The 23,672-nt window shown below is 52.4% G+C and overlaps 1 protein-coding gene across 1 annotated transcript; it reads right to left on the reverse strand.

The window, feature by feature from the left end:
- Positions 1-3,696: 3,696 nt before the first annotated feature.
- LOC136507494 (uncharacterized) lies at positions 3,697-4,161 on the reverse strand. The gene has a single exon (XM_066502202.1). The coding sequence runs from the start codon at positions 4,159-4,161 to the stop codon at positions 3,697-3,699; it is 465 nt and encodes a 154-aa protein (XP_066358299.1).
- Positions 4,162-23,672: the final 19,511 nt, after the last annotated feature.

Here is a 23,672-nt window from a genome sequence, read left to right on the forward strand (position 1 = left end):
GGCTTGCAGATTGCCATCGAACTTGGAGTACGGCGTCTCGACATACGGGGCGATTCGTAGCTCATCATCGATAAAGTAATGAAGGAGTTGAACTGCCATGACCCCAAAATGGAGGCGTACTGCAAGTTGGTACGTCGCCTAGAAGACAAGTTCGACGGTCTTGAACTCAACCACATTGCACGAAAATTCAACGAGGCCGTGGATGAACTGGCAAAGATGGCGTCGGCACGGGCCCCGGTCCCCCCGAACATCTTCACCAGAGACCTCCACAAGCCTTCCATCGACTATGCCTCGGCGGAGGAAGAGGGCCCACTGGTTGAGCCCACCGTAGGGCCCGAGGCCCCCTCTGTCACCGAGGCCCCTGCGGCCGAGCTCGAGGCCATGGAAGTCAACGCGGAGCCTCCCGAGGCCGACCAGGGCACAGACTGGCGAGTCCCATTCCTTGATTGCCTCATTCGAGGAGAGCTTCCTGTAGATAGGACCAAAGCCCGACGGCTTGCGCGACGAGCCAAAACTTACGTCCTCAGCAACGGCGAGTTGTACAGGCGAAGCCCATCTGGCGTTCTCCAACGATGCATCACCACCGAGGCAGGCCAAGCCCTACTTTGGGACTTGCATGCAGGAGCCTACGGGCACCATGCGGCGCCTCAGACGCTCATCAGAAACGCCTTCCACCAAGGGTTCTACTGGCCAACGGCGGTTACTGACGCCACCAAGCTGGTACGCTCCTGCGAGGGATGCCAGTACTATGCGCAGCAGACGCACCTCCCGGCCCAAACCCTCCAAACCATCCCCATTACCTGGCCATTTGCCGTATGGGGGCTCGATATGGTTGGGCCTCTGTAGACTCCCTCGAGGGCTATACCCATTTGCTGGTAGCGATCGATAAGTTCTCCAAGTGGATCGAGGCTTGTCCAATCACTCGAATCAAATCCGAGCAAGCGGTGCTATTCTTCACTGATATCATCCATAGGTTCGGGGTTCCAAACACCATCATCACCGACAATGGGACACAATTCACCAGCCACAAGTTCCTGATGTTCTACGACAACCACCACATCCATGTGGCCTGGTCGGCCGTAGGACACACTAGGACAAACGGCCAAGTAGAACATGCCAACAACATGATCCTACAGGGCCTCAAGCCAAGAATATACAACCGGTTGAAAACATTTGGCAAGAAATGGCTTGCCGGACTCCCGTCGGTCATCTAGAGCCTAAGGAACACTCCGAGTCGAGCCACAGGATTCACACTATTCTTCCTGGTCTATGGGGCCGAGGCCATCCTCCCCACTAACTTGGAGTACGGTTCCCTGAGGCTATAGGCCTACAACGAGCAAAGCAACCGCACTGCCTGTGAGGACGCCCTCGACCAACTAGAGGAAGCCTGAGACGTCACGCTGCTACACTTGGCCAAGTACCAGCAAGCCCTACGACGCTATCAAGCCCGGCGCATTCGAAGTCGAGACCTAAAGGTGGGCGACCTGGTGCTAAGACTGAGGCAGAGCAATAAGGGCTGCCACAAGCTGACCCTGCCATGGGAAGGGTCATACATCGTCGCCCAAGTGCTAAAGCCCAGGACCTACAAGCTAGCCAACGAGAAGGGCGAAATCCTCACCAACGCTTGGAACATAGAATAGCTACGTCGCTTCTACCCTTAAATTTCCAAGCATTCTATACATTGTTTCTCGAAATACAATAAAGAAGCATTCTTTAGTTGTTTTAATTTTTCAAGAGGGGGATCAGCGTTACAATAACACTATAAGGGAGACTCGGCTCTATCTCTATAGAGGTGCCCACCGCGGGGCTCGAACAAGACTCGGCTCTGCCTCTGCAGAACTGAGCCTCCCTCGGGGGCTAGAAGGGGGGATCACCCCCTAAGTCCCAGACACCATTTTTAGTCATTTTTTGAAAAAATTTCTACACCAAACTCTCTCTCGTACTCTAGCAAATTGATTGTAAAAAACCTAAGGACCGAAAGTCTGTCTCAGGGCCAAAAGGCCGGCCGAGCCACGAGACGGCCTACGCCTCTAGGCTATGGCAACTCCCTCACCACCTTTTGCTCGAGGGGCAGCTTAGGCTCCGAGGAAGTTTTTTGCAAGTGATATGTTCAAAGACGAGATAGAGAGCAGATGCTCGGAAATACAACAAAAACGATTAAAAAGCGTATACACATAAGTACTGCAAAAATGCCTCAATGGCCACAAGCGTTATGGTACAATAATGTAAGTCCTAATCTATTTACATGGCCCCTTTGGCCCAGGTCAAAGCTCAAGGTCGCCAACGTCGGTGGTTGGCGTAGGAGGAACCACCTCCTCTTTGAACAGCTTGGCCAGCGCCGTGCCAGGGGCCTCAGCCACCTCCACCAGCTTCATTACCTCTTCCTCGGCCTTCTCGTCATCCTTAGCCACGACATAACCATCGCTGATGCCCTCGAGATCAATGCTGGTGTAGTGCGAGGAGACGACGGCCAGGGCACGCTTGACGCCCGTATGAAGCGCCCCCCGGAGCCGCTCGTGGACTCGGCCGCTCAACGCGATCAGGCGGCTCCCAAGGGAGCTACCTGACTCGACCCCCCCGACCTCCAGGGCCTCACAGGTGGTACAGGCGGTGCTCTATAGCACATTGTGCTCCTAGATCTCGACCTCGAGCACTGCCTGCACTACGACGAAGGCCTCGGCTACCCGGGTGACCTCCTTCTCCAACCCTGTGCCAAGACAAGCAGGACAGGGTTAAGCATGAAAGAAAAACAAGCTGAACAGGGGTGCAAGCCTATGAGACTCACCCTTGGCTTTCTCCCTCTAGTTTTTGACCTCAACCCGAGAGGCCTTGGCCACCCTGGAAGCCTCCCTCTCTAGCTCTACGTCGCATCAGGGAGTCAGGGGTCAAACGCAAGAAAAACAAATAAAACAAGGGGTGCGGCTCAACGGGACTCACCCTCGGCCTTTTCCTTCCAGGACAAGGCCTCGACCTGGGAGGCCTCGGCCACCTTGAGGGACTCTGCTAGGGAACCTTTCGTCAGCAGGTGCGCGCCCTGCTCTGCCCCTAGCTACCCAGCGACGGCCTTGGCAAAGGCCTCCACTTGTTTGGCCCGGGACCTAAAGGTGTCCCGCTCACCAGCCACTCGAGTCAACTCCTCCTCTAGCTCCTTGATCCATGCCGCTAAAGGGGCGGCCTGCTCCCAAGTCATGGCCGCCTTGACCTTCATATCAGCATAGCAAAGGCAAAGGTCCTCCACCTCCATGCTCCGCACTGACAGAAGCTCATTGGCATTGGCGAGCAAGTCCTTCTACTGCCGAAGCTAGTCCTAGACGTCCCTCTCTCACCGAAGGAACAACGACTTCCTGAGGGACCAGGCCTTGAGCTCCTGGATAGGTAGAATAGACGTCAAGCACTGCAAGAAAACTCGAGAAAAGTTGACACAGCATAAGAAAAGAAGGTGCGTACCTGGGCAACGCCGGGCAGATCGTCAGCCACGACGGACAGCGCTGTCCACAGCGATTGCTCCGCCAGATGGTGGAATTGCTTGAAGGAGTTCCAGCGCCCCCCCTCGGCCGCATCCTCGAGGGTGAATAGAGGCTCCCCCTCAAGGTCATCCCTGCTTCACCATAAGACACGCGGGCTATCCCACCCACGGGGCTTGGGCTATACCTAGACGAGGGCCGAGCTCCCCTCACCAGAGGTCGGAGCTAGCTGCTATGTGGTGCTGGCCGCCTTGGCGTCCGCCACCTCCTTCCCTCGAGAAGTGTTGTCGGAGGAGATTGAATGAACCTCCACCTCCCGAGTGCTCTCCTGTGAAGGCGGCAGGTCTTGGACTAGGGGTAGTACCGAAGCTTGCCCCGCCTCCACCACCTCGACCTCGGTGGTCCCGAGAGCTTCGGCCTTTGCCACCTCGGCCTCGGTGGTCCTAGGAGCCCCGACGCTCGCCACCTCAGCTTCAGAAGGCCTGGAAGCCCCAGCCTCCGCCACTTCGGCCTCGGAGGTCCTAGGGGTCTCGGCCTCACCCTCGGTGGCCTCAGCGACTGAGGGTGCCTCGGCTTCATCTAACTCGCGGGCCTTGGCCTCGTGGGGCGTAGGCGCCTCCTCCCCCGCTTGCTTTGTGGCCACCTTAGTAGTCTCTCCTTGGGCGACCGGCCCCTTCGGGTCAGCCCTGGCCAACATCGCGCCATGCTGTATGGCGGCTTGCGCCTCCACCACCCATTGGGTGGTGGAGCTGGTGCTCACCTTGAGCGCCTTACGTGGCGCCAAGGTGGGCGCTTCCGCCTGACGCTTCTGGCTGAAGGCAAAGCACTCACTTGGTCAGCATACGACCAAGGAATGAGTGGAAGATGCTACAAACTCCATCGACAAAACACTTACCTTGAACGGGGACACAATAGCTTCCGCACTGCGTCCCTCGTCCTCTGCAATAGCGGTGGTGGCGGCGGTGGCACGGCCCCTGTGTCCACCGGTGCCGGCCGGCCCACGACGGACTCCGACGCCCCCTCGACCCTCTGCGGAGGCTGTGGGGTCACCCTCGCCGTCACCCGTTCCACCTCCACCGTCGAGCCCAACGGGCTAACGACGCGCTTCCCCAACGCCCGTGTCTCGGGTGTGTCAGCCTTGGCCCCAGGGCGAGCGATTGCTAGCCCCGAGGCATCCTCACCTCCTCCTCCTAGAGATGCCGGGCCGCTCGCCGACGCCCCTAGCGCCGTCCCCCTGACGTCAGGGAGATGGTCCAGAGGACCCCGCCCCGCCTCACTCTCGTTGTCATCACTCGAAGAGTCCGTCGACGACGGTGATGGAGATGGCTCCACCGGGAGACCATCGTGCCTCTGCTGTCGGCGATGTTTCTCTAGCTTGTCGCGCTCGAGGCTCTTCCTCTTATGCCTTGCCTCCTTGGCGTCCTTTCACTTCTTGTACGCCTCGGCATGCTCCCTGTTTGCCGCCCGCCACTCTGAGTCCTCAGGAACGGGCAACGGGGAGGCCCACACATCCCTCATCCCCTACAGGAACAGCAAATGCAAATAAGGGAACAGATCAAAAATGTAAGGAGCAAGGAGGCCTTAGGGGCCGTAGCGGCGCGTGACTCACCAGAGAGATGTACCCCCACGATGAGCACATTGGGAACGGGGTCAGACCACTGCTCCTCAGTTGCCCCTCCACCGTCTCTCTCACCCGATGTAGAATCTCCTCGTTGGAGAGGGCGACGGCGGACAACCGGACGCCATCGATCAGCTCATCCGGTGTCATCTCAAACAGGCGCTGCCGCTGAACCATTAGCGGCAGCACCCTCCGGTGGTGGAAGGCCACCATGACCACAGCCACCATAAGGCCATGGCTACGCAGCCTCTCTAGCGCCTCCAGGAGCGGCCGCAACTTGGGCTGATCAGCCATCGGGATGCCATACCTCCACTTCTCCAGCTGGCTCTCCACGACCCACCCGGTATAGGGGGGAAGCCCACTATCATCGTTGTGGAGGTAGAACCAGCTGTTGTACCAGCGGTGGTTGGACGACGCGAGCTGGGCTGGGATGTAGAAGGGCTGCCTGTCTTGGCACACTTGGAGAGTGCAGCCGCCAGCCCTCAACACCTTCCGCATGCCTATCATCCAACTTGGTGCTGAGCCCCGCCCGAAAGAAGTGGAGCCATAGCTCCTAGTGGGGGGCAATGCCTACGTACCCCTCACAAACGGCGACGAAGATGGCCACCTGCGCAATGGAGTTGGGGTTGAAGTTGTGGAGCTCCGCGCCGTAGTAATGCGGGAGCGCCCACATGAACCGGTCCGCCAGCAAGCCGAGACCACGCTCGTGGAAGGCCACAAAGCTCACGATGTAGCCATCACGTGGCCTCGGCTCTAGCTCACCCCCCGGAGCAATCCACTCTGGTCTGTTGGGGTCGGTAACCGGGCGAAGGAGGCCGTCGTCGACGAGCGACTGCAGCGTCACCGTGGATATGTCGGACGGACCCCAAGGATCCGCCTAGACGACAACAGCGCCGCCGGCCATGGGTGCGGTGGAGAATGTGGCTACGGCGGTAAGGCGTGCTCTCGCTATCTCTCTCTCTCTCTCTCTCTCTCTCTCCTTTCCTCCCCCTTCTCCCTTCTTCTCCCCGGCGCTCTCTGTTCTTAGCAACCGCTCAAGGGCAGAAAGGGCGAACGTAGGCAGGCAAGGTAAGGAGGGGCGGGGCGAGGCTCGTCACATATTTATGGGGCGAAATGGACGGGCGATGAAACTGGGGAAGTTTCCCTCAGATCTAGCATAGTTAATCTGGATCTGACTAAACCGCCCACGCGTCCACCTTTTCCTTACTAACCGCGCGCACACAGCAACGTCCCATCCGCAGACATCATGTTGCATCCAACCACAGCAATGATAGGCGCCGTTCCGCCTCCCTGAGGAACCGCCTCAAAAGGCACAACCGCCGTTGCCAGCCGATGGGAAGGGAATATCCCCCACCCGATTCCTTTTAGACTAAGAGACTGGGCACCGAGCTTGTTACGGTCTAGGGGTTCGAAGGCTAGGCCCCTGAGGGTCTTGACAGCTGCCCTAGGACAAACAGAGTCAGGGATGACTATGGGCGAGCCCGTACATGGCTGAGGCCCAAGCAAGCGATTGCTTGGGATGCCCTAAGTCGTGTCCGAGACCGGCAGGGAGGTCTCTGAATTGGATCCCACCATAGGGAGGCACCGAGCCCCCGGGGCCAATCAAACGGCCCTGGGACCCACTAGAGAAGCCCTCTGGTACTTTTGGAGTGTGTCTCTGGACCGCTAGCCGACCCCTATCGAATGGGGCATGGGCCTCCACTTGGACTTACCCGATAATAGCTCATCGAAGGTGTCACCGCTCACGCCCACCGAGGGTAGCCTGGCATATTCCACCCCTCCTTCCGAATGAAAAGGATGCATGAGGGCCACACAAAAAAGTCATGGAAACTCCTGATCGCCCACTTGCTCCGAGCAGAGGCTCGGGGGCTCCTCCTGCAACCAAGCCGAGACCCAGCGACCTGAACTCACACTTGGGGGCTCAGCAAACAACCCCTCCTTCTGAACAAAAAAGATGCGTGAGGGCCACACACAAAAAGTTAGGGAAACTTTTGATCGCCCTCTTGCTCCGAGCAGAGGCTCAGGGGCTCCTCCTGCAACCAAGCTGAGACCTAGCGACCTGAACTCGCACTCGGGGGCTCGGCAAACAACCCCTCCTTCTGAATGAAAAGGATGCGCGAGGGCCGCACAAAAAATTTAGGGAAACTCCCGATCACCCTCTTGCTCCGATTAGAGGCTTGGAGGCTCCTCCTGCAACCAAGCCGAGGCCCAGCAACCCAAACTCACACTCGGGGGCTCGGCAAAATGCGATAAAAGGCACCGAGCCTGTTACGATCTAGGGGTTCGGAGGCTCGGCCCCCAAGGGTCTCGACAGCCGCCCTAGGACAAACAGAGTCAGGGATGACTATGGGCGAGCCCATACATGGCCGAGGCCCAAGCAAGCGATTGCTTGGGATGACCTAAGTCATGTCCGAGACCGGCAGGGAGGTCTCTGAATGGGATCCCACCATAGGAAGGCACCGAGTCCCCGAGGCCAATCGAACGGCCCTAGGACCCACTAGAGAAGCCCTCTAGTACTTTTGGAGTGCGTCTCTGGACCACTAGCCAACCCCTATCGAATGGGGCACGGGCCTCCACTTGGACTTACCCGATAATAGCTCACCGGAGGTGTCACCGCTCGCGCCCACCGAGGGTAGCCTGGCATATTCAACCCCTCCTTCCGAACAAAAAGGATGCGTGAGGGCCGCCCAAAAAAGTCAGGGAAACTCCCAATCGCCCTCTTGCTCTGAGCAGAGGCTCGGGGGCTCCTCCTGCAACCAAGCCGAGACCCAGTGACCCGAACTCGCACTCGAGGGCTCGGCAAACAACACCTCCTTCCGAACAAAAAGGATGCGCGAGGGCCGCACAAAAAAGATAGGGAAACTCCTGATCACCCTCTCGCTCCGAGCAGAGGCTTGGGGGCTCTTCCTGCAATCGAGCCGAGACCCAGTGACCCAAAATCGCACTCGGGGGCTCGACAAACAACCCCTCCTTCTGAACAAAAAGGATGCGCGAGGGCCACACAAAAAAGACAGGGAAACTCCTGATCGCCCTCTTGCTCCACATAGAGGCTCGGGGGCTCTTCCTGCAAACAAGCCGAGGCCCAGCAACCCAAACTCACACTCAGGGGCTCGGCAAAACGCGATAAAAGGCACCGAGCCTGTTACGGTCTAGGGGTTCGAAGGCTGGGCCCCCAAGGCTCTCAACAGCCGCCCCAGGACAAACAGAGTCAGGGATGACTATGGGCAAGACCATACATGGCCGAGGCCCAAGCAAGGGATTGTTTGGGATGCCCTAAGTCATGTCCGAGACTGGCAGGGAGGTCTCTAAATGGGATCCCACCGTAGGGAGGCACCGAGCCCCCGGGGCCAATTGAACGGCCCTGGGACCCACTAAAGAAGCCCTCTGGTACTTTTTGGAGTGTGTCTCTGGACCACTAGCTAACCCCTATCGAATGGGGCATGGGCCTCCACTTGGACTTACCCGATAACAGCTCATCGGAGGTGTCACTGCTCGCGCCCACCGAGGGTAGCCTGGCATACTCCACCCCTCCTTCCAAACGAAAAGGATGCGTGAGGGCCGCACAAAAAAGACAGGGAAACTCCTGATCGCCCTCTTGCTCTGAGCAGAGGCTCGGGGGCTCTTCCTGCAACCAAGCCGAGACCCAGCGACCCAAACTCGCACTCAGGGGCTCGGCAAACATGATAGAACCCCTCGCTCAACATGAGAAAAGCCCCTGGAGGAATAAATCCACTCCTCCAGGGCCTCGGGGGCTACACCCGGCAGGTGTGCTCGTGCGCACCCACCGAGGCCTCGAGTACAAAATACCATCCTGCCAGGAGCTGCCGTGAGCCAAGTCTCGTCAAAACCTCAGGAAGAGCGCTCACACTCTCCCCGAGGCTCGGGGGCTACTATTGGGTACCATAAAAAGGGGTCCCCTAAGCAAGAACTGAAAAAATCGCTTAGACCTTGTAAAAATCGAAGCTAAGAGACAAACATCGGCAAACCCCCACCTTATCAGAGGCTCGGTTGGATCGCCTAGCCCACCGCGAACAATAACCAGGCTCACCCAAAGCGGGCTTGGCCCAAAATGAAACTACGAGGCCTCAGACAAGGTACGGATTCTCCGCCTCGCTCGATGCCCCGCACAAGGCCTCGGACGAGGAACCGATTCTCCGCCTCGCTTGAGGCCCCGCCCGTAAGGCCTCGGACGAGGTACCAATTCTCCGCCTCGCTCGAGGCCGGCTCGGCAACAACCCCGTCGCCTCCACCTTGACTGACTTCTCTGATAGGACGTCACGTCCAACTAACGCATTCAACCACTCCCGCGACATCAGCCGAACGATGGCTTGATACAGCGGAGTGGCCGACGAGACGTGAGTCACATCAACGCCATGCCATCCGGGATAGGACGGGGCAGAGGTTACCGGCCGCTGTGCTCGGCACTATGCCCACGACTGACACCAGTGCTGCACTGTGCTGCCTAACCCCTGGTTCGAGGACAGCGCAGCATCGAGAGTCATGTCCGGGTCCCTGTAGCCTCGGAATCGACATACAAAGACCAACTGCTCCCTCCGAGCCTCGGCTGTCTGCTTCGGGGTCTCGGTAGCCTCGGGACTCGCGCCTGCCGACCCCCCCACAATGGTTCAGCCTTTACACCGACTGGGCCTCGGCTCTCTACGTTGTCAACATACAACGATCGGCACATCGTCTACAGTACGCACCATACTCTGCGCCAAGCCGCAGGAGCTCCCACGTCGCACAGGATCAGGTGTGACCGGCGCGTCGCTCCAGTGCATCGAGGACAAGGCCGCTCCACCGACCATGGTACCACAGTGACAAGCTATAGGGCTCGGCATGCCGCCTCCGCTCATGAAACGCCATGTAGCAAATCCTTGTACCACCCCCGTGCCTCCCTTCGACTATAAAAGGGAGTGACCGGGGCCGCTTCTAGGGATAGACAGACGAACTCACGCATCGGGACACACAGACACACGAACAAGCAACTCACGCCACTACGCAGAGACCTAGGCCTAGCTCCCTCTGTCGCCCTGCTTGTAAACCCCTACTACAAGCACCTCGGTGCAAGGAATACAAGATCGCTCTCTCAGACTGGACGTAGGGCACCTATTACCTGAACCAGTATAAACCTTGTGTTTCTTTATATCACCATCCGGGATTAGGGGCACGCAGTACATTTTCACTAGCCGATTGAGGACCCGCCGGTCCAAAACACTGATAAGTAGGGCCCATCTGTCAGTTTTTTTTCTTTTTCTTCCTTCTCTTATCCCTCTCGTCCTCAACCGCAGACCAACACCACTAGGCTCGTGCAGCTCCGCACGGCCGCACCGCCTCCACCGCGTCCTGTAGCCCCGCGCTAGCGAGCTTGGCCACGCACCACCCCATCGGCAAACCTGCCTATGGGCTGCCCGATGCCTCCTCCTCTGCGGTGGCGGCGGCAGCGGCAAGGCCGGCCCTAGAGCTCGCACGGGTCCGCGCGGCTCGTTGGGGGCGGAGCGCGTCGGTGCGGGGCATGGCGGCGCCAGGGGCGGAGCTCGCCCCATGGCCGCACGCCAGGGCTGGGCAGAGCTCGTGCTCCCATAGCCGCATGCCGCGCCGAGGCTCGGGGTGAATTTGCGCCCAACTCTTCCCCTTCGTGTCCGACGATGAGCTCGCTTTCTTCATCAACTCCGGCGTACGGCGTGTCCTCTTCTTCATCAGGCTTCTCTTCTTCGTCTCCGCGCTCGAGCTCCTCTTCTTTCTCATGGGCTCGCTCGTCCCATGGGGGATGACCCCGTCCGCCAAATTTGAGGGGACGAGCTCGCCCCCAGATTCCATGGAATATCCTAGGTAGGATGTGCTTGACTCTGATTATCCCCAAACCAAACGTCTAAAATCTGGGTTCATCCCACCCCCATCCCATCTCATCTTTGTAACCAAACACTACCGAAAATTTGCGTAGAAACGACGATGTCCATGCCCAACGTGACACAAAGCAGTTTCTTTGATCTCGGGGTGTGCGTAGACGTCGAGTCCTATTTAGACGTGGTTTCTTCTTCTTTTTTCTCCTCTCTCATCAATAAATAGTGTATCTCTCGGCAAAATGCTTTATCATAATTTTGTGCATTGTGAGTGTCCTTACGGTTCCTCTCTCCGTAATAAGCTGATCCGACCCACATATAGATGGAGTACTAGTAGCTATGATATAGTGTTTTCTCTCGTAATAAATTAATATCAGCTGAGTTTATCAGTCTAGAAATCAAATAGCGAACAGGTTGAATGGTTCCTTCTGTGGCTTTGACTTGGGATCTGGATCCATAGCGGTTGCCGGCCGGTTGCTCAAAGCCAAATAGTGATATTCCCGCGCCATGCATTCGGCTGTCCATGCGCCAAGTTGGATTGGAGACTGCTCTCTCTTTCGATGGATTGATTAGTTTACTCGGAATCTTGATTTGCTGTTTGGGTCTTAATAATACCCGATCTTATATTATTATCACATATAATAAATCGTTGGTGGCCTTCACGTGGTGGATCGGAGCGAGATTCAGTTCAGTTGGTCCATATCGATCGAGCTGTTCATGTGCCTTCAGTTTGCCGCAAGCTTCGTCGCTACGTGCTGTTAGCTAGTAATAAGCTTTGGTTGACCTCGGTGCGTTCGCTCGAACTTATTAGCCGATTTATCAGCTATAATTTACAATATTTTTCTTTCATAACAAAACAGTTTCAGTCGGCTTTAATACCAGCTGTCGGGTACCATAAAAAGGAGTCCTCTAAGCAAGAACTGAAAAAATCGCTTAGACCTTATAAAATTCGAAGCTAAGAGACAAACACTGGCAAACCCCCACCTTATCTGAGGCTCGGCTGGACCGCCTGGCCCACCGCGAACAATATCCGGGCTCACCCGAAGCGGGCTCGGCCCAAAATAAAACTACGAGGCCTCGGACGAGGTACCGAGTCTCCGCCTCGCTCGAGGCCCAGCGCAAGGCCTCAGACGAGGAATCGATTCTCCGCCTCGCTCGAGGCCCCGCCCGTAAGGCCTCGGACGAGGTACCAATTCTCCGTCTCGCTCGAGGCCGGCTCGGCAACAACCCCGTCGCCTCCGCCTTGACTGACTTCTCTGACAGGACGTCACGTCCAACTAACGCATTCAACCACTCTCGCAACATCAGCCGAACGACGGCTCGATACAGCGGAGTGGCCGACGAGACGTGAGTCACATCAACGCCATGCCATCCGGGACAGGACGGGGCAGAGGTTACCGACCGCTGTGCTCGGCACTGTGCCCATGACTGACACCAATGCTGCAATGTGCTGCCTAACCCCTGCTTCGAGGACAGCGCGGCGTGGAGAGTCATGTTCGGGTCCCTGTAGCCTCGGAATCGACGTACAAAGACCAACTGCTCCCTCCGAGCCTCGGCTATCCGCTTCGAGGTCTCGGTAGCCTCGGGACTCGCACCCGCCGACCCCCCCCCCCCCACAACGGTTCAGCCTTTACACCGACTGGGCCTCAGCTCTCTACATTGTCAACATGCAGCGACCGGCACATCGTTTGCAGTACGCATCATACTCTGCGCCAAGCCGCAGGAGCTCCCACGTCGCACAGGATCAGGTGTGACCGGCGCGTCGCTCCAGTGCATCGAGGACAAGGCCGCTCCACAGACCATGCTACCACAGTGACAAGCTACAGGGCTCGGCATGCCGCCTCCGCTCACGAAACGCCACGTAGCAAATCCTTGTACCGCCCCCGTGCCTCCCTTCGACTATAAAAGGGAGTGACCGGGGCCGCTTCTAGGGATAGACAGACGAACTCACGCATCGGGACACACAGACACACGAACAAGCAACTCACGCCACTACGCAGAGACCTGGGGCTAGCTCCCTCTCTCGCCCTGCTTGTAAACCCCTACTACAAGCACCTCGGTGCAAGGAATACAAGATCGCTCTCTTAGACTGGACGTAGGGCACCTATTGCCTGAACCAGTATAAACCTTGTGTCTCTTTACATCACCATCCGGGATTAGGGGCACGCAGTACATTTTCACTAGCCGGTTGAGGACCCGCCGGTCCAAAACACTGATAAGTAGGGCCCATCTGTCAGTTTTTTTTCTTTTTCTTCCTTCTCTTATCCCTCTCGTCCTCAACCGCAGACCAACACCACTAGGCTCGTGCAGCTCCGCACGGCCGCATCGCCTCCACCGCGTCCTATTGCCCCGCGCTAGCGAGCTTGGCCGCGCACCACCCCACCGGCAAACCTGGCTGTGGGCTGCCCAATGCCTCCTCCTCTGCGGCGGCGGCGGCGGCAGCAAGGCCGGCCCCAGAGCTTGCACGGGTCCGCGGGGCTCGTTGGGGGCGGAGCTCGTCGGTGCGGGGCATGGCGGCGCCAGGGGCGGAGCTCGCCCCATGGCCGCACGCCAGGGCTGGGGCAGAGCTCGTGCTCCCATAGCCGCATGCCGCGCCGAGGCTCGGGGTGAATTTGCACCCAGCTCTTCCCCTCCATGTCCGACGACGAGCTCGCTTTCTTCATCAACTCCGGCGTATGGCGTGTCCTCTTCTTCATCAGGCTTCTGTTCTTCGTCTCCGCGCTCGAGCTCCTCTTCTTTCTCACGGGCTCGCTCGTCCCATGGGGGATGACCCCATCCGCCAAATCTGAGGGGACGAGCTCGCCCCCAGATTCCATGGAATATCCTAGGTAGGATGTGCTTGACTCTGATTATCCCCAAACCAAACATCTAAAATCTGGGTTCATCCCACCCCCATCCCATCTCATCCTTGTAACCAAACACTACCGAAGATTTGCGTAGAAACGACGGTGTCCATGCCCAACGTGACACAGAGCAGTTTCTTCGATCTCGGGGTGTGCGTAGACGTCGAGTCCTATTTAGACGTGGTTTCTTCTTCTTCTTTCTCCTCTCTCATCAATAAATAGTGTATCACTCAACAAAATGCTTTATCATAATTTTGTGCATTGTGAGTGTCCTTACGGTTCCTCTCTGCGTAATAAGCTGATCCGACCCACATATAGATGGAGTACTAGTAGCTATGATATAGTGTTTTCTCTCGTAATAAATTAATATTAGCTGAGTTTATCAGTCTAGAAATTAAATAGCGAACAGGCTGAATGGTTCCTTCTCTGGCTTTGACTTGGGATCTGGATCCAGAGCGGTTGCCGGCCGGTTGCTCAAAGCCAAATAGTGATATTCCCGCGCCATGCATTCGGCTGTCCATGCGCCAAGTTGGATTGGAGACTGCTCTCTCTTTCGATGGATTGATTAGTTTACTCGGAATCTTGATTTGCTGTTTGGGTCTGAATAATACCCGATCTTATATTATTATCACATATAATAAATCGTTGGTGGCCTTCACGTGGTGGATCGGAGCGAGATTCAGTTCAGTTGGTCCATATCGATCGAGCTGTTCATGTGCCTTCAGTTTGCCGCAAGCTTCGTCGCTACGTGCTGTTAGCTAGTAATAAGCTTTGGTTGACCTCGGTGCGTTCGCTTGAACTTATCAGCTATAATCTATAATATTTTTCTTTCACAACAAAACAACTTCAGCCGACTTTAATACCAGCCGAACAGTCATTTGTTTCAGCCATACGTATCCGGCCAGATTCTACTGCTTTTGCAAACTGGCCTACTTATTAATACAATATTTACCTTAAGTACTTAGGACTTTGGTTGTGAATAATTATGGCGTATCTTTTTTTTTTTGCGAAAATGCCTACTAGTAATGAATTACTATTTTACCTTCACCAAATGTAATTAAATAATAAAAATATGATCTGGCTACACCGAACTTGGTACTAGTTCCACTAATTATAGTATTCTTAAAGTATTTTCACGTCAGTATCTCCTATTTCTACACTGTTCAATTTCTTCTAATGGATTATATTTTTCCAACCATCGTGGAACTCCCGAAAGAGACTTTCACAAACCCTTTTTATAAACGAAGTGAAATGACGAAGTACCATATTGCCAGGATATAAATGAAGCGATGCCAGCACGTGTGTAGCACGAACTTTTTATAATTTTAGATTATTGACATAACGTGAGGACATTTGAATTCCGAGGAAACACGGCACACTTGAGGTAATAACTAATTAATATTTTTAGTGCGAAATGCATGTAGCCGGAGCATAGCCAACGACGACAAGACGTTTGGCTTTTTTTTACTTTAAGTTTGACCACTTGTTTTATTTAAAAAATTTGAGTAAATATAGTCAAATTTAAGTTATTTTTGAAGAACTTTTATTAATAAACCAAGCCAAGATAAAAGAAGTGACATTTTACATAAATTTTTAAATAAAACAGGTGATCAAACTTGGTTCAAAAAAAAAGTCCAACGCCAAATAATTTGGGATGGATTGAGTAGCTTACATGCGTAGGATAGGATAAATAAAGACATGTAGCCGGAGCACCTGGTCCATTCCTTTGGACCCACGCCAAAAGCAGCACGTGTCATGCGACGCAGTTCCACGTTTCCATGCATTTTATAGTCGGCAAGTGTGGCTCTCCCACCAAATCTGTTTACAGTAGATGTCTCATCCGCTCACGAATGATGATAAGATAAAGAGGCTCGATTAATTGTATTAGTCATACTTATTAGTTATGATATAATATTTTTTTATAATAAATCGACTTATATACACTCGGCGCATGCATTGCGTCAGAGTACTCTTGCCGTGTCGTGTCGACAACCTACTCCTCCCAAAGCCGACGACGGAGCGTGGTCGCTCCAGTGGCACATTGTCAAAGCACGTGCCGCCGTCTTGTGCAGTTCTTTTTGTCATCATCGTTGTTCAGCCTATAGGGAGAGACAGTGAAAAACTGAAAACACTACTATACAGAGGAACACTCGACGACCAAAGACCACGTCAGGAAATCAATACAGGAATACCGGTCCTGATGGGGCTGATAGAAACACGTCGTTTAACGTTAACAATGGTTTATATATGCCGAATGAGTAACTTTTAAAGGATAGATATTTTTGTTTATAATATCCTACTGCAACACATCTCTTATCTGTCGAGGAAACTAACGATGCTATAATACGCCTCTTTTCCATGTACATAACGTAGGTTACCTGCGTCCTGCGTGAAAAGAAAACATCATCGTATATACTAGCTTTTTTCTTCTTCTTTCTGTTCTTGCATTAATAAAATACGTGTACAAAAACAAAAGAGAAATAGACGCTCGAAACAATGGAGGATCGGACTTGAATTTGCCGCAACCGCAAAGCTTCGTCGATCGTGCTCTACATATAAAGAAGACATTGTTGGTACAGTAAATGAAGTATGCCTTGGTTGACCAAGTTCTTAGTCAGCCTCGATTGACCATTGATTTGCTTCAGCCGTATCCACACTCTACCTTTGCCAATTGGCCAGTTACCTTGATATCCCTTCCAAAATATAAATTATTTTAATTTTCTCGAGAGTCAAAGCATCTCCAATTTCACTAAAGTTATAGAAAAAATTACAAAGATTTATAACATAAAAAAGGTATACTATGAAAATATAATGAATGAAGAATCTAATGACATTTATTTAGTATCATAAATGTTACTATTTTATTATATAAATTTGATCAAACTTGAGATACTTTAACTTTCTAAAAAGTTAGAATGACTTATGATTTGAAACGGATGGAGTACTCCTTTTGCCAACTGGCTAGTTACCTTAATTACCTAGGACCTCTTATCCTTTCGTAAATAATTGACACTTATAAAAAAGCCAAAAAAAGAAGACCAAACTTTTAAACTTCGACCACTCAAGGAACTAGGACGTCTAACAAAAGATTGAATTAGGCTTCTTAAAAATACTTGGCCTCTATTTTCTAATTAGCAAGGTCAGAACTAGAATGCCAATAGCTTATTTTAAGTGACATATTCCTGTCAGGAACAACAAAGCAAGGATACAATGAGAGTACGAGCTACACCCATATAGAAATCAGTCATATGCCTGATGTGCAACTATGTCTTTGCTAACTATTGTTATCTCTACTAGAAAAGAGTTACGCAACCTAGGTTCTAATCCTATCTACATGCCTAGCAAGCTAAACTAAAAAAAGGTAAGCACATAACTTAGGAAACCAATTAATTTCGAAAACGTGAATGAGGCAGAGAATGCAAACTTTCGTTGATGATAGTATTTCTCCCTAGGTATCGAAAAGTTCATGCTTCCCGCTAATCCTTATTGGAGCTCCACGTATGGGTCAAGCTCCTAGTTGGGTAACTCGGTGAATAGCTTATGGTCCTTCCCCATGCTCAAGTGGGTCTCAGCATTGCCTCTCACACTATTGAAATACGTGAGGACATTTGAATTCGAGGAAATACAACGCTATTGAGTTAATAACCTGATATTTTTAATGCGAAATGCATGTCATAGATCTTGGCTGTGTTATAGCTTATGAGTAGGATAGAATAAAGACATGTAGTCGGAGCCTTAGCATGTGTTTGGACGAGGGGTTGAAGTGGGTTTGGGATGGGTTGGACCCAATTTTGAGGGTGTTTGGTTGTGGGAGCAGGGGTTGGGTTCATCCCCTAGAGGGAATATTCTTGTCAGATGCGGGTCAACCCGGCTCCTCCAAATCGAGCGGACGAGGTCGACCCACTTCTCGCCGAGCGCGCGAGTGAAGCCGAGCATGGGCGGCGAGGCAGGTCCGTGCAGAGGCCGAGCGGCGTCGTCGGTGCGGCGCGGAGCAGCGGCTGAGCGCGTCGGCGGTGAAAAGGGGGACCGTGACACCTAAGACGGGGGGTTGAATTAGGCAACTTAAAACTCTAAACTATGGCCTCTTTTTTCAACCTTAGCAAAACCTATGCAAAAGATAAAATATATAAATGTGCAACTACGGTTTTGCTAGTGTGTTGATATCTCTACCACAAAAGGAGTTATGCAAGCAATGTAAATGCGGAAGTTAAAAAGTAAGGTAGAGATATGCAAACTCCCGTCGACGACCCCGGTATTTTTACTGAGGTATCGAGAAGCGTGCAAGCTTCCCCCCTAGTCCTCGTTGGAGCTCCTCGCAAGGTATCCCTCGCAAGGGCCAAGCTCCCGATCGCAAGGAATCCCGCGCAAGTGGGTCTCCGGTGTGCCTTTCGGCAAGCCTTTCTCGGACCGCTCCCCACCGTCTTCACTATCAAGCTTCCGGCAGAACCACCGAGGGCCTTGTTCCCTCCGGTACACGGTGGCGGCCACACCACAAACGCGGTTGGTGTGATCTCGCAAGACTATAGGCCCCTCCGATGTACAACAATGGTGCGCGCAAGCACCAAGTGGTAAGAGGTATGCAAACCTCACTAAACACTAGGCCTAAACCTAGAGCAAGCGTATAAGTGGTGGTCTAATCAACCTAAGCACTTCGCAAAGCACCTACGCGAATCACCAAATGAAACACTTAGCACTATGCAAGTGGAGATCACTAAAATGGTGTATCAACACCCTTGGTAGCCGCTGGGGGCGAAACCCAGCTCTCTGCTACTAACCGAACGCTGATCACGTCCTGACCGAACACGTCTGGTCATCCCAACCGTTGGAGCGCGCGCGTTGATCTGACTCTGGGCTGAGTCTGGTCATCATCGACCGGACGCGTCCGATCACACTAGCACCGCTCTAGAACCTCTCTACACTCGATTGGACGCTTCACTTCGTGCGTCCGGTCGTCCAGTCTGGTGCGTCCGGTCACGCTGAAAAAACTGCCGTGATGATGAACAGTGTCACCGGTGCATCTGGTCATTGCTTCGCTCAGCGTCCGATCACTACTGCTCAGCGTCCGGTCACAGGTGCCGACGCCTGGTGTTGCCGAGCACCGGTGCGTCCGGTCACTCATAGAGCCATGTCCGGTCACCTCTGTTGGGCTTGTTTCTTCGCGATCTTGCATCCGGCTTGGTTCCAATCTTTGTGCTTGGACTTTGCTTGACCTTGTATGTCTTCTATGCATCTTCACATGTCTTTCTTGAGGTGTTGATCATCGAATCATCACATCGCCTTCGTCCAAGTTACATTTTACATCCTATTGAACTATAAAACAAACACTTGCAAATTCATTAGTCCAATTTGGTTGTGTTGATCATCAAACACCAAAATCCAAAGTAAATGGACCTAGGGTCCATTTTCCTTACAATCTCCCCCTTTTTGGTGATTGATGACAACACAACCAAAATAAGCAAATAATAAAATTTTTGGAATTTAGAAACTTTTTACTTGCTAGGATGCAATACAAAGGGCAAGGTTATATGATGCTAAAAGATACCACATGTAAACATCTTTGGAAACTTATCTTGTCCTTGCAAATGTCTCCATGTGGCATTATGGATTTAAGCCTCCCCCTAACTCCATAATCCACTATCCTCCCTTTCTCGAATCATTACCAATTGAAAACTATTACTATTACAACTTGTAAATTATTATGATCGGGCTTGCTTTTGGTCCTACAAATTCCCCCCCTTTGGAATCAAACACCGAAAAGGAAGACATTAGTAGCATAAGGGAGGGTCAAACTTTGTGATCCTTTGTATGTGGAGTGGAATAGGTCACAAAATTTGAATCTCACATTATATAGACTAAGCTCCCCCTAAATATATGCATACATATGTTGGAGAATGTAGTTTATGCATAATTGGCAAATTAATGCTCCCGGGAGATTAATCTATATAATGCATGGAGAAAAGCATATAAATACCAAAGTGAAATCAACATGATGATATCAGTTTAGAAATACCATATGTGGAAACCAATTTGATTTATACCACTCGCAATAGGTGGGGGATATTTGAAGTATGATGCTTAACTCCGGGGACTCTATTTTCCTTGCAATGAGACTACTATACACATAATAGGCTTGAAAAGGTGTTAGTCTCAAAGCATCCAACTTATAGAGTAACCTCCTCCTAAATTTGTGCACACAAGTATGGAATACTTGTAGGAGACATGCACATTGATTTTGGAATAAAAAATACCACTTGAAAGATGACATCACATGAATGTGAGAATCATTTTCGAAGGTGATATTCAAGAGAAATTATCTACAATTTGGACTTTGGTACATATTAGATAAACAATTATAAAACAAGCTATGTGCCGTGCTACTAAACAATTTAAACCGTGTAGGTTTGCTCCAATGGTTAAGAATCAAACCGAGTATGCCTACCATAAGATATACCTAGTGTATGCAAGACAAAAGATTAAACATGCAAATGCAAACCTAGGCATGAAAAGGAACTAGATGCTCATTGAAATTGCAAGAAATTAAATCTAGTTACCTAACATGGGAAAAGGAATTTGGGTCCATAGTATTCACTAACCCACTTGGCAATTGACATGATCAAACGTGATGCACCCCATGAAATGCACCCATACTTTGCCAAGTCTCCAAATTCCTCGAAGTCCATCGGACTTCTCACTTTCCTTTCGGGATCTAAACCTTTTTGGTGCTCTTCATGTTAGAAATGATCTCCTTTGGCACCCAAATGCATTTGGCCCCATCGTTGGCTTGCTTGTTCACCTTGATGGCCACCACCTTATCATTTTTCTTCTTCTTTAACAAGTATGGTGTGGAGGACTTCTTGTCCACCTTGTTGGTGTAGGTGTTGGAGAACTTGCATGTTTTCTTTTTATTTTTCTCTATCTTCTTAGCTCCTCCCCTATTCTTCACCTTGCACTCATAGAACTTGTGACCTTCCTTGTGGCATACGTAGCAAACCACGGTTTGTCCTTCATCAAGCTTCTTCATTCCCTTGATGGTGTTATCTTGATGAAGTTGGGCTTGCTCCATCGTGCCTTTCACTTGAGTCAAGTCCTTGGTGAGGCGAGCCACTTCTCGCTTGAGTTGCTCTTTTTCCATTACAACCTCTTGTGTGCATGTATCTACAACAACTTTCTCAACACAAACTGTAACACCCCGATGTTACGATCCTTTTAGCGCCGCAATTTAGGCCTAAGTAAAACTTTCGAAACGAGTTTCTTGAATTTTTGATTTAAAACATACGTGAAGCGATAAGCAAATCTTGTGTGACTTTGTTTCGCGGACGCGAATTAAGCGCTCAAGTTAAACTATGCCGTACGTAGGAATATTATGAATGTCCGACGACGATTCTAGCAAACAGTTTGTTATATTAGATTAAGCATAAGACGCAACTTTTATAAATAAAATAAAATCCATTAATAAATAGAACGATATGCGTATATAGCGTTTGACTCAAATTTGAATTCGAGCTTTGCTGAATTTTTTCTATACTTGGACGTTACAATTGGTGTAAATTAGAAAACCGTATATATATATATTATGATCGAACATGCAGTTGCTGCTCGCCCTGCTTTTGTTTGCCACCGACGCGACCGCACCCTATCGCAAGTAAATGCGTGCCGCCCTGCCCTACTTGTCCCGCTAGCGCCATCGGAGGGCACTGCTCGGGGTTGACCACTCCATTTTTGTGCGCGTCACGCCAAGCCCTGCCTGCCTCCGTTGTCCTGTTGAGTTAATGCCTTGTCTCGATGCCACTACTCTCCCCCGCGTGGTCTTGTGCTTGGCTCCATGCGACCGCCCGAGACATGGCTGTTGTTTCTTTGCCGCAGTCCGCGTTCTGCCAAGGCTGAGCCGTCTCATCGCTGCCCCCACGGCCGGTTCCCTCTGGGCCTCACCCGTGCAGACGCTCTCGCTTAACTAGCATAGTTGGCCATAGTTGGCCGAGCCCCATAAGGCCGCTGTCCCATCTGTTGTTGCCACCGCCCGGAAGCACCCGAGCCGCAGTTCCCCACCTATGCCGGTCCTGCCTCGCAGCGCCGTGCCCCACCGAGTACCGCGCTAGAGTCGCCAGTGCCGACGCCGTACCGGAGCCAGCCGCGTCGCCGAGTCTCGCATAGGAGCCACCGGTGTTCCACGCCGCGTCCCCACGCCGGACTATGTTTCCGAGCGTTTGCCTCGCCGTTGTCTGCTCTAGTGCCACGCTCGCTGCCCTGCAGCACGCCATGGCCACACCGAGCCTCCAGCGCCTTCCTCTTCCTTCTTCGCGAGCGAGTCCCGACCGCGTGCAGCTTTGCCCGCTGCTCCGCGGCTCTTCCCTCTGGTCACGCCATGGCTGCGCGCAGAGCCGTCACGGCACCTGCTGCCCTGTCGAGACCCGCGCCGTCCCGCCGCAGCGCCCGCTGCTGCCTCTTCCGGTTTCCCGCGCACACGCACGCTCTCAGTCAGTGCCGCCGCTTCTTCCTTCCTCCGGAGCCACCCTCCCATGCTCCTAGCCACAGCACCTCATCGCCCGCACCTAGTTGTGGCCACACCGCTGCACGCCCGCAACCACCGTGGCTGCGATGTCCGTCGTCCTCGTCGTGGTCGCGCCACCACAGTGGCCATCTAGCGTTGTCCCGCGTCACCACCATGCCACACCATGGAGCCGCCCGATCACGAGCGCCGACGCATGTGGCCGGAGCTCCACGCTCTGCCTCCGGCCGTGCTGTGCCCACCTATGGATACGCCCGGCAGCGGTCATGCCACGATGCCTCCTCCTCATCGCCGTCGACGGTCTCATGGCCGGATTTGGTCACCGACCGGATCTCCTGGCAGTGCTCTGTTCTTGTGAAGAGGAGAAGGTGAGGATGTAGGAATGCAAATACGAGATTGTCCGAGGGTCTAGGTGTAAATTACAAGACTCATATAAATAGTGCTCTGGACCTCGGGCTGATTAGCGAATAGAGCAGGGTCGTTTTCGCATAAATCGCCAGGCCGGTCTATGGGCAGGCCGCGCTAGGCTGATAGGCTACCATCGCGTCGGGCCAGCTTGCTGGGCTGCTGCTTCCCCGCCTAGGCTGCCAATACGGCTGCTGGGCCACCTGCACCGCTGCCGCGCCCTGTGGGGCCGCCTGCCTCATTGGGCTGGCTGCTTGCCCGTGCGCGGGGCCGTCTACGCCTGCCCCGCTGGGCTGGTCGGCTGCTCACCCGCGCGCGCCCATGGGCCGTCTCCACCTAGGCCGCCGCTCGTCTGTCTGCCTGGGCTGCCTTGTTGCTGGGCCGGTTTAGGGCCATCGGCCCTTTTCATTTTGAGGTAATTTCTAAATTAGCTTATAAAAGTAAACTTGTAAAATTCGTAGAAAACCACAAAAAAATCATAAAAATGCCAAACTGTTTTGTTGAGTTTATAAAATCGTGGTCTATCTAATAGTGTATTTTGTTCGCATAGGTTCGGTGTGTTTTTAGGATTTCTCTAATTATTTTAACATGTTTAATATTGTTAAAAGATGAACTTGTAGGAATTTCCGGGATAAATCGGTAATAGTGTTGACTCTAAAAATTTGACAGTAAACTACTAATATTATTATCTACTCACTGTAATTTTTGTAGCTCAATAATAATTAGTTTGCTAAATAGATAATGATGTCCGATTGCGAATAAAGATTAAATTGATAAAATAGAATAAAGAAACACCTTGGTGTATATAACTAAAATTATTGTTGGGAAATAACGCCTTATCCGACAACGTGTATATGTAGCCTAAGTACGGTCATCGTTAGAATGAGCCCGTTAGCTTGAGAGGCGTAAATTGTACTTTACGAGTCACGATTGCAGTCGATTATGTCTTTGCATTTGCATCGCATTGCATCTCATATAGGTACGATGATGGATCAA

Source organism: Miscanthus floridulus, chromosome 15 (assembly GCF_019320115.1).
Source record: "Miscanthus floridulus cultivar M001 chromosome 15, ASM1932011v1, whole genome shotgun sequence".
Lineage (NCBI taxonomy): Eukaryota > Viridiplantae > Streptophyta > Magnoliopsida > Poales > Poaceae > Miscanthus > Miscanthus floridulus.